Below are 15,734 nucleotides of genomic sequence, written 5' to 3'. Positions count from 1 at the left end.
AGAAAGCATTCCACTAAAATTACTGAGACTGTCATGTTATCAAGATTAATTTATAAGAAATCATTTTGGTGTGAGATGTCACCCTGATGAGAGGCTCTGAAATGGCAACAATGATCACTGAGGCATAGAGATTATGTGGTTTGGGAGCACATATCTAACTGGTGAGTGAAAGGAATATTAATTATTTTCAGACCGAGTGACAGCTTTTCAGTACTGAATCTTACTTCAATCTATTTTTTTCCACCACTCTGTGACAGAAGTGTTCCTGCCCAAGGCCTTACCCCTTTCCTCTCCAAATCACAAATAGTGAGAATAAATGCCTGTACACATAGCTATACTAATTTTTTTTGTGGGCAATATCTAGGGAAACACATAAAAGTAGAAAGGATTATTAAATGTTGAGTATAGAAAGTTAAATAATTTTAATAAGCAGATACAGTAATCCTGTGGAGAGCTGCCTATTAGCCAATGAAAAACCAAGATTAACAAAGATGTTTTGTAACAACAGTAATTTTCCTATGCATTCAAGCATAAAATGTATAGGGCCATGTGTTAATACCTAGGATAGAAATTTTGAACTTTCAAGAAGAGTACCTTCTTACAGAAAACCATATATTCTAGGCCTCATTATAAAAATGAAAATCATTAAATGTCAAAATAACACATTTTGGGTAATAAATTATGTTTAAATGGAAAAAATCTACATACCTCCTTACTATTTTATGTTTAAAAATTAACTCACCTGCGAAACACTAAAATCACATAAAGACTAAGGATTACTTATTTTTAAGCCTATTTCTATAGATGCTATAAGAAGCATTTCCTAAATACCTGAAAAGAAAAAAACCTCCCAACCTTGTCTTTAAAAAAATAATTATGATAAAACCAAACACCTTACAGATCTCAAAATGTTGTCATTATCAATATAAAAATTTACAACCAAATGCTTTCAAATTTCACTTTTAAAAAGAAAATGTTTACTGCTGTAATCCTTCTAGCCCATCATTACACAGAAGAATGGATTTGTGGATAAGTTACAATCATCGAAATTGAAACGCTACCCGTTGGTCCTAGAGGCTCCTGGCAATAACGTCCATCCTTGTACAAGAGTTCTGTTATCTGGTAAGACAGAAAATGCACGCATTGCAGCAAGAGAAGCAAACAAGAACACACACAGTCTGAAATTGAATTCTTGAAATAATAAAGCCTCTCCCCAGTAAGGTATTACTCTATACCACAGTAATTCAACACCACCCCCACCTGCCAAGGAGATTGTTTCGTTTTTAAATAATAGGTTTGTCTTTTAAAAACAAAACAAAACAAACCCATGTTGAAGGAAAACTGCAATGTTTTATGAAATGTCACTAAGAAAGCCTCTACACTGATTTGTTTATACATCATTTTAAATGAATTATTATATAGGAAATAGCTAATAGGGATCATCAACCAATATTATTTCTTATCGTACTGTTTTTGGTCTTGTTGAAATTGGACCAGTCTCCTTCTAGTAAGTGAAGTATGGCAGAAATAATAAAGTAAAATATCCTAAACCACTAAATAACTTAATTTTTTTCATTTTTCAATGAAATCTTTCCAGTCATTTTAGTGGTATTAAAACAAAAGGGGTCAAAAGTTCTATTGTGTTTGTTCTCATGGATTCTTATCAATTGAGTACACAAACACTAAAAGACATATACAATGCTTACTCTTCAACATTAATTCTGCCAACAAAATTTTAAATTAAAAAATCTAAATATGCATTTTATGATGAAAATGATTACAAAGCCTAGAGTATTGATTTGTAACTTTTCAACACAGTATGTGACTATATATCCTCTGGCTAAAGACAATAAGAACGGAAATACACAGCTGTTTTCCAAAGTGATCTGAGTCAGGAATTCTGAACTACTATGTTCTACAACCCAACCTACTTGCTCTTAAAATAGCACCCATCACATATTATAAGTGTTAACAACTCAAACTGCAGTTACTGCAACTACTGTTTATTAGCTAATATGGAAAACTAGGCAAAACTGACCATATCCAACTTAACGCCACCATGAAAATCATGCTGCAGTTAATGGCAATTCAAAGGATAGTTAAGGTAGAAACCGTTCAAAAGCAACCCTCATTTACAAACTATTTTTTAACCAACACAGATACGTGTAGAAGACAGACAATAAATTCTACCAGAAGTTGTAGCTGTACATTAGACATCAGACAACCACAGATAATACCAAATTTTGAACAAAGACACGTTTAATGAATAAACCAATGAAAAATCTTTCTAGTCAAAAAATTACTTCTGAATATAAATATCCCAGCCATATATTACAATTGACTATATAGTCTGAATGGCAGTATAACTAACACTAAAAACAGAATTGAATGAAATTTAGATTTAAAAAATATTTAAATTAGAAATTTCAATCAATGTGCATTCTAATTTTATTAAACTACAAATATTTCTTGTAATTCGGCATAAGGATAATTGCACTTCCTGCATAAAAGCAGTTAATTTTTTAAAAAGATAGCAATTTAAAACTGTATTAAAATCTATACATTCATATGTAGATATACTTAACACAAACATATACATATGCATATATTTAAAAAATGAATTATATCTATATGGCCAAATGTCACTGCAAAAATGTTAACAGCTATCCCTTGGAAAAGTTGAAAACCTTATGAAGAATTTAGGACTAAGTCAAGGATAGTTTCAAAAATAAATTTAAGCTCCAAGGAAGGCAGTTTTAAAACTATCAACTTCAAGGTTCTAAATTCATTAGCTTATAATAATACATCATAAATGTGTGATGCTATTATAACTTTTGCTCTTAATAGCTTTTTATACATGACCTTACAATTTGCAATATTAGGCTTACTTACCTTGCTCCAAAGATTTATATTCATAGACCTGCAGAGGGCAGCATAGGATTAAAAATAACCCAGAGGCTTAAAAAACATTTTTTAAATTAAAATGCACTAGCAGTTATTACATGCAATGCATACAGATCAAAGCCATAAAATAAATAGGTAAATAAATGTTTCCAAAATCAAGCTGAATTTTCAAGACAAGGTAATTTAGAAAGGTTGACTCTCACTTACTTTGAAATCTCAACATAAAGATTAGTTTGGGCAAGAATCATTAAGAACCATCCCTAAATCTTGGGGTCCAAATTTGATGGAGCAGGATATTTGCATAGTCTCAAAAATGTCTGCCCACAGACTGCTTACTACTTGTAATCGTAAAGATAGTAACCATATAATGGAGAAATTGAACTACGTCTTCACTGGGTGATCAAAACTAACATCACTCATTAGATGCTAATGGACAACGTGTGTTTTTAGATTGAATTCCTTGAGAAGGACAGAATATCACTCCTATGGTATTCCAGCCAGGGATGTATAACCTGAATCTAATCATATGGAACATGCTATAAAATAAATGGCCTGTATTCTCCAAAAATGTTAATGTCATAAAAGACAAAGGCTGAAGAACTGTTCAGATTAGAGAAAATTAAAGAGAAAAGACAACTAACATGCATGCCTGAACTGGGATTCTGTGCAGGAAGGAGGGAAATATAAAAAAAGAAAATAATTGATAACACTCAAATATGAACTATATTAGACAAAAATATTCCATCGATGTTAAATTTCCTGAATTTGTTAACTGTGATGTGAAATGTGTAAAAGAATATCCTTGTTCTGTGGAATTACACACTGACACATTTAAGGGTAAAGCATCATGATATATGCAACCTAAGTCCAAAGAGTTCCAAAAAAGTAAATTTTATATATCTCTATATGTGTATATATAGATAGACAGATGGAGGGAATGAATAATGATAATGTGGCAAAATGCTAAAGGTTAGTAAATGAGGCATACAAGAGTTCCCTGCGCTATTCTTGTAATTTTCTGTAAGTCTGAAATTATTTCAAAGAAAGCAAAAAGGGCTCACCCAAATTTTGCCTCTTTAAATTAAAAACCATATACAATGAACACTGGTCTTATACTATTTTTAACCTTTGTAAACTTAATGTCTGTAAGCTCTGTATATTTAATTCAAACATATAATCTACTTTAAGAAGACTGTTTTATTGGTAATTTTACAATGTAAATATACTATAGTTATTAATCTATTAATTATATAATATAAATTATATTAATTATATTTATTATAGTGTATTTATACACCATAAAATATAGTATATTTATTTATAATTAATTATATTATAGTGTATTTACTTTGTAAAATGCCCACAAAATTTATAGGCCTTTTTAAACCTATACCCACAAAAATTCATAGGCCTTTTTAAACTTGAGTTGGCAGTTTTGAGTGGACTGAGTTTTGGTACAGTGAGTTAACACGGTACTTATTTTTCCTTTAAAAACATATTCAGAATGAACTACTGACACATAAAAACTTGGATGGATTTCAGGGGCATTATGCTGAGTAAAAAAAATGCCAATATCAAAATATAATGTTTTATAAGTCCATTTATATAATCTTTGCAAAATAACAAAATTATAGCAATTGAGAACAAATGACGGGTTGCCTTGGGCTAGGGATGGGGGAAGGGGAGTGGTATGACTATTCAGGGGTGGGGGGGCATGTATAGTTCCGTACCTTCATCGCAGTGATGGTTACCCGAATCTATACAAGTGGTAAAATGTCACAACTATACACACACGTTGTACCAAAGTAAAATTTCTGATTTTGGGGGGCAGTTAAGTTCCCACATTCCACTTTGGTGGCCTGGGGTTCACCGGTTTAGGTCCCAGGTGCGGACCTATGTACTGCTTGTCAAGCCATGCTGTGGCAGGCGTCCCACATGTAAAGTAGAGGAAGATGGGCATGGATGTTAGCTCAGGGCCAGTCTTCCTCAGCAAAAAGAGGAGGATTGGCGGCAGATGTTAGCTCAGGGCTAATCTCCCTCAAAATAAATAAATAAATAAATAAATAGATAGATAAAATAAATAAAATAGGCATTTAAAAAAATTTTCTGATTTTGATAATGTACTACAGTTACGTAACATGTAACTACTGGGGGAAAATGGGTGGAGAATACATAAGCTCTCTGTGTCCTATCTTTGCAACTTCCTGTGCTTCTATAATTATTTCAAAATGAAAAAAAAAAACATGTTCCATGCCCTTTTAGAATCCTCTTCCTCAAGATGAAGTCATCCCTATCACTGAAGCACATGAAGAAAAAGTTTTGAAAAAGAATAGGGGATCTTATCTATAAGGGGAAAAGTGTTTATAAAGCCCTGTGTTTAGTATAGTGTTTATTCTGACTTGGGAAAATTCTTTGGGAAATCAGTTAACAGAAGAAATGATAAAGTGACTTAACAATCGCTTCTCTAGGCTGTAGCAAAAAACAATGTCTTCACTCTTAACAAGGCAGTTTTCATCTCATCCATTCACTGATTACAGGGCAGCCTCCTGTGACTATGTGAAAAAACAATTTTTTTTTTTTTTTTTGCCAAATAGTAAGTGAAAGAAGACTGAGAACTCAAGATATGAAGATAAAATGCTGTGCACTGAAGAGTAAGATACAGTAAAAATCTACATGGATAAAAAATCAGGCATTGTTTTTGGTTAAGGTAGAAACAGCTTTAATTCAGAGTAATCTTAACTTGTAGATGCCTAACACATTTAAGGAATGGTGGTGGGGGTTTGGGGTGTAGGGAAATCAGAGTTTGCAAGGAAGTGAGAGAGTAATGCACAATATTAAGTGGTAAGACTCGAAGCGGCTTGTCACCTTTTCTGTATCATGGACCCCTTTGGGAATTCGATGAATTCCTCTTCTTAATTAGTGTCAATTTTGTCAGGTGTGATAGGATTACAGTAGTTATGTGGTTTTATTTAAAACAAGTTCTGAGATGTATACTAAAGTATTTACAGATAGAATGACAAAAGGTCTGTAATTTAAACTAAGTCCAGGAAAAAAAAAGGGGTGGTGGTGGTAGGTAGTGGGGCAGGAGCAGATGAGACAAGATTGCCAAAATCTTAACTGTTGAAGCTGGGTGATGGATATTTGGGAGTTCTACTTTTGCAAATGTTTGAAAACTCCATAATAAAAATTAAACACATACCATCTCCGGCCTAAATTTTGCATCTCTTCTGCAACTCTCAACATTAACAAGCTGGGCTTCCTTTTTAAGAAAAGCTACTTTACTCATAACTTCCATCAAAATATCAACTTAATGTGGAATAAACAATATTGCCGAGATATTAAGTGGCCCTCAAAGCTGGCATGAAGCGCCTAGGGAAGGCATGGAGACAAACTTTCAAAATTCTACATACATTCAAAACAACTAAAAATGACTAAAAGAACTACCTAGAATGTGAAGCTTCATGATGGATGGCACAGGTGCCAAAAAGAAAAAAAAAAACAAAACCAACACAGAATCTTTTAAAACTAAGCTTTTGTAAGAGAAGAGTTAACACTTCTTCACTGCATGCTCACTCCCTAATCCACAGCAATCTGGCTTCTGGCTCCAAACTTCCAGTGAAAGTACTCTTGCTAAAAGTACCACTATATCTCAACTCAAAATTCAACACTTTTAGGTCCCCTTTGACTAAGTTTTGAGATTTGTGTTGTTGTTGATCATTATCTGCCAGTCTCCCAGTGATGCTACTCAGTCTCGCTCAGAAACTCTCCTTCCCCATCTGCTACTTAAAAGCAGTCTTCTGTACAAGGTTCCCAGTGCATTACATTTTTTATTTTTAAGACAATCCTGTGTGAAGGTATTTAAATTCTTTGTTTCTCAGAACAGGAAACAGTCTTAGAAAGGCTAAGCAAAGTATCTTCACCTGAAGTTCTACAGCCAACTCAAAAAGGACCTCAAAGTATCCCACAAATTAGTGACCATCTCTTCACGTTGTCCTCTTCGTTCCCCCATCTTTCCTTACCTGCACCATCTTCTCCCTCCTTGAGTATTCACTTTGAGTCTTGCCTTCATTACGTAAATCTTTCAGTGGTCCAAAGCCATGCCTCAAGGTCCAAACATCACAACTTGGAATGAGATCATTTATGAAGAGGCCCAGGCTACCATTTTGGCTTTATCTGTTACCATTATTTCATAGTTTCCTGGGTTACCATCGTATCAATCTACCTTCAGGTCCCCAAATGCACTGTTCTCTCAGCCTCAACGCCTTTCCTGGAACGCCCTTCCTTTCCCCTGGACAAATTCTTACTCATGCTTCAAAGCTCAGCTCAGCACCTTCTCTGCACACCTTGCCCTGACCTGTCCCTCTCCTAGCCAGAAAGAGACAGTACCTTCTCCTCTATACATTCATAATTACCAAGACTTGTTTGTAGATGCTTTTACTTTCTGGTCTCCAACTATGAACAACTTAGAGGCAAGAAGTTTCCTACGCGTCCTTGAATTACCTATTATCTCGCAGTCCCAGCCCTTGGCACACACTAATAAGACCTAATATTTTCTGAGCATTCACAAACTGTAGTTCATCAAACATTTCCCGTTCCCCTGTAAAGATGCCACGAGTGGACCCTCACTGGCTGACTGAAAAGAAGACCCTAATACCTGGCATTTGACTTGATGACTTAAAGAAAGCTAGCACCAGAAACTTGATTTTTCTCCAACATATGAAAAGTGGCACCACTTCAATGGTACAGACTCCCACTTGCCAAGTTCAGACCGTTGCCATTGGGTCAGAAAATTCCTCCTTATATCTTTTTCTGTGGACTACAAAGACTTAAATGCCTCCAGGCCAATCCTGATACATTTCTCTTTTTGATGTGTTATAATTCCCAGCCAAGTTGTAAACTGGCTTCACTGACACTTTGTCTCTTAGAAGTGACTCAGTATTTCTGGTGGTGGAGATTTCAGTAATATATAAAATGTACACTGCCCTCTTTTCATTTGAACTTTGTTCAGCTGGCACTTTTATTAGGAGGAAAGAAAGTCTTATTCATACTAAACATCTTCTTGTCCTGGATTTTTTTTGAAGTATAACTGACATATAATATTATATTAGTTCCAAGTGTACAACATAGTGACTAAATATTTTTACACATTATGAAATGATCATCATGCTAAGTTGAATTATCATCTGTCGCCATACGTTATTACAATATTATTGACTATATTCCCTATGCTGTACATTACATCATTATGACTTATTCTTTTATAATTAGAAGTTTTTATTCTTGCCCTGGATTTGACATAAGAATTTAGTAACTTTATCAGTCAGATCTAAACGCCCTTTGAAATACTCTTAAAAATAGCCTATTTTCAAAAAGTTTAAAAGTAAAAATTCCCTAATAATCCTGAATAATCTCACCCTAATTAAGCAATACTGAACTTAAATAGTTGTCTACAGGTGACTTTGCCTATATATGTTAACAGAAAATCTGATTTATAACTTCGAAAACTTTAGGAAGGAATTACACTTGATTAGTAATCAATGACCATTTCTTGGCTTATCAACTTACAGGAATACTATCTTGCTAATAAAGAAAACAGAGTTAGTTTTTCAAAAATATGGTGGGATAGTATAAAAAATTAATCTGGGTCAAAACAGATTACAGAACACATGTTAGGACTTAGTGCCTCATAAACCCTGGGCCTACCACTACAGCAGACAGGTTATACTAAAGGTAGAGAACCATTCCAACAGTGAAATGCATATTCAAGTTTCCCTTAGGGTCAGCTAAAGTGACTATGATCTCATTTAATGTTCTATAACTTCTTACATATCTGACATATCTGATAACTATGAATAATAGTCTTTGATAAGGAATAACTTTATGTAAGTCTCTTATATGCTAGTCCTTATAAGAGTTACAGGTAGTTAATTTGAACTCTTTTGGGAATACCAATCAGCACTCAGTTTTTTCCTACTCACTTAGCGAATTCTCAAGTTGCTAGAATATAACAGGGTCCTAAGAAGCAAGTGATAGGTGACTGTTTCAATAGTCATACTGAATATACTGACATATGGATTTTAAAATACATACACTATTTGATTCAACATCGAATGAAAAAATAAAAGATTACGTTAATGCCAAGATAACGGATTGTAATGACATTGGTTAATTTTGGATTTTTAGTAGTTTTGGGGGTGGTAGGGAAAGAAAGAAATCACTTCTAGTCACAAATCCTTCAAATTATGCACATATTTTTATGAATAATGCCAAATTACCACAACTTGAAACCTTTCTACATCTACAGTAAGAAAAATTCATCAACATAATATAGTTTTAGAAGCTACAGATTTAAAATACTTTCCTGGAAGGGACTAGCCAAAACCCAGTCTTACAGGGCAGAGTACCAAAGGAGAGACCTTGACCAAGAGAGAGCTCTGGAGATCTGCAGAGTTGTCCTCAGTCTATAGCTGAGCACTGATAAGCACATGGGAGTGAGGATCAATTTCATATCCGAAGCACTTTGTTTAAGAAGTCTAGGATTTGTGAAATATAACAAATGACATCCAAACTGACTAAAAAATTTAATGTTAGTAAAATTAAAGAAGGAAATACTCATGATCTGGAAGTTTATATGAAAAACTTTTTCAAGGACAACTATACAAAAATGTCACTCTATTTCACTTTATAATGCATTATGGGTTCTTTTTTAAAAATCTGGTTCTACTAGTATTTTTATTCACCTGATTATGGATTCTGTGTTTTTCAAACTTTCTTCTTCTCTTTTTTGGTGAGGAAGATTGTCGCTGAGCTAACATCTGGGCCAATCTTCCTCTATTTTCTATGTGGAACATCACCACAGCATGGCTTGATGAGCAGTGTGTAGGTCCACGTCCAGTAAAAGCACAGACATTGGTTTGTTTTTTTTAAAAAACAAAAGAATGGAACTGCACTGCCTAAAGAAAAGGCAGCAACACAGGATCCCACTTTCTTGTTCTGCCTCTTCTTGACTGTAATAGAGGTTCTGAAGAGGTCTACAGAAAACCCTACTGCTCTCACCAACAAACAGACTAAAAATTACTGAGATCAGTATAAGAAGTCACTAACATTATAAATGTAGAAAGAATGACAAAATTAGAAACTCGCCCTTTTGCAACCACAACTGTTAACAACTGAGTCAACAAGGACTGCCAATGGCTGTCCTAAAACCACTAAGTGAAAGGTGCTGGAAACAGGATCAACAGACTGTCTCAAAATAACATCCCACAGACTTCTTACTAATTGAGAGTGAGGCCCCTTTGCAAGGGAGGGACATGGGGGCTACCACCTTAACCAAGTGATAAAATTTAGCTGATGGCACCAATATTGGACACCTGACATATGTATTGACACAATAAGAAATGCCTATCACCTATGAAGTATTCTGCTAAAAATCTTCAATATGAGTCTGATCATGAGAAAAAAATCAGACAAATACAAAACGTGGGAAGGACATTCTACAGAGAAAGTGGCCTAGACTCTTCAAAAAAAGTCAGTGTTATAAAAGATAAAAAAAAAAAACAAAATAGGAGAATTGTTCTGGATTAAGAGACAGAGAATTTTTAGAACTGGGGCAATGCGAAAATGGACTATGTATATTAGATGATATTATAGCACTGTTAATTCTTTAGGAGTGATATTGGTGTTGTAATTATATAGATGATAACCTTATTCTTAAAAGATATAAGCTGAAGGATCCAGTATCATCATGTCTACAACTTCAAGTGGTTCCGCAAAAAAGAGAAAGTATGTATATGTATGTGCGTGCATGTATATATATACATATTAAAGAAAAAGCGTATGAGAGAGAGTGCAAGTAAACATGGCAAAATATAAACAAACAGTGAATCTACATAAAGAGCATCTGGGTGTTTCCTTCACTACTCTTTCAAGTTTTCTTTATGTTTGAATATTTCCAAAATAACAAAATTGGGAGGGAAAGGTCATTAATATTCTCTGAGCACACAGAGGAGGAGAGCAATATTCTATTGAATAAAAGTCACCTTATAATTAAATACTCAAACTATAAATCAAACATATGTGCAAATTTATCTGTAACTCCAAGTCGCCAATTTCAAATAGTGCTTTCTTCTTTGAAACAAGACCTTTACCAAATTTGTGTGTATTTCTTGGAAAGGTAATACAAAAGGCTGCCTAAACACAACTCAACCTACTTAGCAGGAAGAATAAAAGGTTATTTCAGGTAACCAGAACATTGGAAGATTTGGAAGATAAGAATATCTTTCTTTCCTCATATAGTAGATTGAAAAGAAAGGAGAAATCAGTCCATATTCAGGCAAAGAACATTACATAAAGTAATCATCTTACCTCCTAAAGCCTAGAATTAGGCTGCCTCTCAAAGAAGTAAATGAGAAAGGCAATGTATTTGATTCCACTGCAAAAGAAAATGATCATCATTAAATTCCAGACCAAAACCAAAAGTCTTAAATTATCAATTTATTTGGAAACACATGTATACCAATACCGTTTTATAATTTTCATTTTGGAAATTTCATTTCTAAAATGGAAATGTTTTCATACAAAATTAATTAGATAATGCAGTTATATATATTTGCAATAAAAGCTATCCTTTTAAAACATTTACTTCACTTTCATGAATATAAACAACTAATGAATTTATAAATATTCTTTCATATAAATGGCAATAACTAATCTACCAGCATACTCCGAGTGAGCCCGTTACACATACCAAGGCTGTATGTTATTAGACAATGTGGCACTATCAAGAGAGAGACTGTAACTACCCCACAGGACTTCTGTCCCTTAAAGACTGTAGATGCAGGGAAAAGTTTTTTTCTGAAAGTGGTAGTAGGTTCTGTTGAATCATTCACATGTTCTCATTCCATTTTCCACTATGATCAATGACATGCATTCATGCAAGACTGACAACCTAAAGTCATAATAAAATAGGTCTTTATCTGTCATGTAGTTGATTTATATCGATCTTTCAGTTTTCTGACCAACTGTTTGCTCTGCTACAAATTTTGTCATTTAACAGTCTACAACCTTGTGTTTCAACGCTGAATTGTGAGCCTGACTTCCCTTACTTTAAGAATCAGGCCTTAACACATAAGGCCTGATATTTCACATAACCCTTGCTGTAACTAGCAAGGGATAGAATCACAGCAGGCATTTTTCCTGAATTTATTTTTCTCTGTCATTGTACTAAAATGGTGTCATGTTATAAGTACTTGATTTAATCTTTTCAGTATACATGTAATGTGGATATTCAATGATAGAAGATGGAATGAGAGAGGAACTCTTAGTGGAGGCAAATTCTGAAGACAGAATTAATAAATACATTTTAGGTGAAGATTAAAATAGCTGGTTAACTTAAAATAAGAAAACTCATGGGAAAAGTCATAGTAGATTTTAAGATTATTTGCTCATCTTCCCTAAATATGAGTAAAAATTTAACACACACACACACGAATTGTTTTAGACCAAATGCCATATCCCTTGAACGGGGAGGATAAGTTCCTCGGTGGTTTTATACAGCATTTGAAAATCTAAAAATCATTTAAAAAATGAACTGCATTTAGCCACTCAAGGATTTGAATGTAGACACAACTACAGTCATGCGTCACTTAATGACAGGGATCTGTTCTGAGAAACTCATCATTAAGTGCTTTGGTCGCTGTGTGAACATGACTTACACAAACCTAGATGGTGTAGCCAACTACCCACCTAGGCTATGTGGTACTAATCTTATGGCCCCACTGTCCTGTATGCGGTCTGTTGTTGACCGAACATTGTTCTACAGTGCATGACTGCACATGCCTTTCAGCAACCTTTAATTTTGCTTGATCAAATCAATTTTCCACACCTACAAACACAAGTGGGAACATGTTTCCTATGAGTCCACAACTTGATCAAGATAAGCCTCTTACTCTTCTCTACTACCTGCCGTTCCTCGTGACGTAGTAACCAAAAGTGCTTACTTACGAGCTGCCTACAGCGAATACCAGCAATTCAGAACTAACTGCTCATCAAAGTGGGGTTAAGGGGGAGGGCACCGACAGGTGTGAGCTGAAATACTCTTTAGTCTTAAAGCTCCCGGAATTTTTCTTCTTCAAATTTAATAAACAACCTCTCTTGAAAATTTACTTTTATACTATCCAAATTAGTATTTTACAGTATATTGTCAAGTTTTTATTGGTTAAAAAGGTAACTAGAAACATCTCAGCAAGCTGAAGGCTGCTGATAAAAAGAATCTAGTTTCCTTAGCAACAAACAATTCTGAAAAATCAAGGGGTTGACAATGAAGTGGAATGGACGGTATGATAAAGGGAAAAGGCAGCTCTCATGGATGCACCCTCCGTACCCAGATTCTTCTGCTAATGCTTCTCTGTTTTGATCCTGTCAGTGTGGAAAATCTATATATTATACAGAGCGAAAGGTAAAATCAATACACTCAGGTAGCAGCCAGCATTAATACTCAACATTCAGTTCAACTACACCTCTAACAGTCACCATTTTTCATACTGAACACTTTGCCTTTCCCTTACAATATTATCATGAACTGTTTTAAGTAACATATACACAGGCAATATATACCAATAATCTGGTTTTTAGAAAGCTTCCACCTAAACAATGTGAATATACATTAATCAGAGCTTAACTTTTAACACTTTAGGGGGCTAGAAACTTATGTTTGTGCTTCGTTTTTAAATGATCTTTTTCACTAGATCTGAAAAACTGTCAAGTATAACGTTATAGATATGTTCAAAAACGAAGACTTTAAGAAATGTCTTATTTATTAAAATGAAAATGTAGTATGATGAAAAGAATAAGGTTAAAGTTAGAAGATCTTGGTTCTGGCTCAATCACTAACTTTGGGCAAATCACTTAAGCTCTCTAGGCCTTTCTTCATCTACCAATGGAGGTAATTTTGTGAATGTGATGAACACTGTAAAGTATGCTAGCATCTATAGTATTTAGTAAACATTTGCTGTGTTTTGTGAACGAGGACTGGAAGACAGCTTCGTGTAACTTATGGTTATAATAGGTATTAGTTTAGAAAATACTTTCAGAATCACTACCTCATTTGATTTTCACAACAACTCCCATAAGGTAGATAGATAAGTAATACTATCTCCATTTCATGAAACTGAAGCAAAGAAACGTAAAGACAGTTGTTCCAGGTTCCATAATCAGAAGGCTTAACTATAAATAGGATCCAATTCTTCTTGGTCCCCAGTCCAACCTAACACCCTATCTCCAAGGTCCTTTTAACTTTAAAACTACTTTCAAATTATCCACAAGTTCAACTCCATAAACTGTCTTATCCGTCTGACTTAAACAAAACATAGAAAAACTTCCTTGCTTTCAAGGAAGTTACCTTGAACTACCCTGAGGTAGGCACTGAGGGCATGAAGCACCCTGTATACCCTCAGGAGGAACTGAAACCAACACCTGCCAAGTTTACGGCTAATGTTGCATACTTACAAAATGATAAAATATAGTCTAAGTTCCCATTTACTGCTTCACTTTTCAATTCAGCTTGAGAAAATACATTACTTTCAGGTAGACATCCATTTTCCTGGGGATAAAGCATATTTCAGTAATAATATTCCTCAGCTAAAAATATTTTGATATGCCATTCAAATCTCCTGTTTTCCCATTTCTTTCTATCACCATATTCTCTCATAATCCTTCATTTTAAAAAATCATTTTCTAGAGCAATACATAAATGAATAAATGAACTTTAGCAAAAGCTATGAGATGGAGTTCCAACATTCCAAATTAAATGCTTATCTTTAAATTCAGATAATCTGTTACCCTTAGAGTGCCTTCCTTCTACTACTATCCTTCCTTACTACTGAAGACACCAGAACAACTCTCTCACTCACAACAAAATAAAAATTCAATGCCTTGATCTAAAATGGTATTTTGGGGTATACAGTGAGGTAAAGATCAAATTTAATTTTAACTCCAAATGGTTAATCACTTGTCCCAAGATCATCATTTTTTAAAATAAGACATGAGCCAAAATTTAGCTCAAATATATTTATTAAATCATTGTATTATGGCACAATATTAAAAACCAACTAATCAATAACAAGCAATGAATAAAAATAAATTATGGTATATCCATACAATAAAACAGCATGCAAGTATAAAAAATAATTTGTGGAATTACATACTGTAACGAAAACATGTCAAAGGAAAAAAAGTAGGTTTTGGGGAAATAAAAATGTGTGGGAAAATTACTTTTTTAACAGTAAAATATGTATAGCATAGGCTCAAAATACTCTGCTAAATACTCAGGGAAGAGAGGTAAAGACACTCAAGATAAACTCTATCTTTAAGAGCATTGTCATTATGTAATTATCTCAAAGAAAGAAAAGAATACTCTGTTAGTATCAGAAAAAAATCAAGCCACTATGTGAATAAACACCTAGGAAACAGATTTTTTGAGCAAAAAAATTTTTTTTAAAGATTTTATTTTTCCTTTAGCTCCCAAATCCCCCCGGTACATAGTTGTGTACTTTTAGATGTGGGTGCTTCTAGTTGTGGCATGTGGGACACCGCCTCAGCATGGCCTGATGAGCGGTGCCATGTCTGCACCGAGGATTCGAACCGGGAAAACCCTGGGCCACTGAAGCACAGCGCTCAAACTTAACCACTGGGCCACAGGGCTGGCCCCTGAGCAAAATATTTCTTATTAAAGTATTTGGAGGGGCCGGCTCCGTGGCCAAGTGGTTAAGTTCGCGTGCTCCGCTGTGGCGGCCCAGGGTTCAGATCCTGGGCGCGGACATGGCACCGCTCGT

At 34.5% G+C, this 15,734-nt stretch overlaps 1 protein-coding gene across 1 annotated transcript in view; it reads right to left on the bottom strand.

Moving 5' to 3' along the window:
* Positions 1 to 15,734, bottom strand: part of LRPPRC (leucine rich pentatricopeptide repeat containing) — a 107,910-nt gene that overhangs the window by 59,772 nt on the left and 32,404 nt on the right. Inside the window, exons 13-16 of the mRNA XM_005600023.4 lie at positions 14,410 to 14,503; positions 11,269 to 11,335; positions 2,893 to 2,920; positions 1,062 to 1,119 (exon numbers count right to left, since the gene is read on the bottom strand). Coding sequence (XP_005600080.1) covers positions 1,062 to 1,119; positions 2,893 to 2,920; positions 11,269 to 11,335; positions 14,410 to 14,503 — 247 coding nt within the window. The remainder of the gene's footprint in view (positions 1 to 1,061; positions 1,120 to 2,892; positions 2,921 to 11,268; positions 11,336 to 14,409; positions 14,504 to 15,734) is intronic.

Source organism: Equus caballus, chromosome 15 (assembly GCF_041296265.1).
Source record: "Equus caballus isolate H_3958 breed thoroughbred chromosome 15, TB-T2T, whole genome shotgun sequence".
NCBI lineage: Eukaryota > Metazoa > Chordata > Mammalia > Perissodactyla > Equidae > Equus > Equus caballus.
The sequence above is the reverse complement of the archived record's forward strand: the minus strand, read 5'-3'. Positions and strand labels throughout refer to the sequence as shown.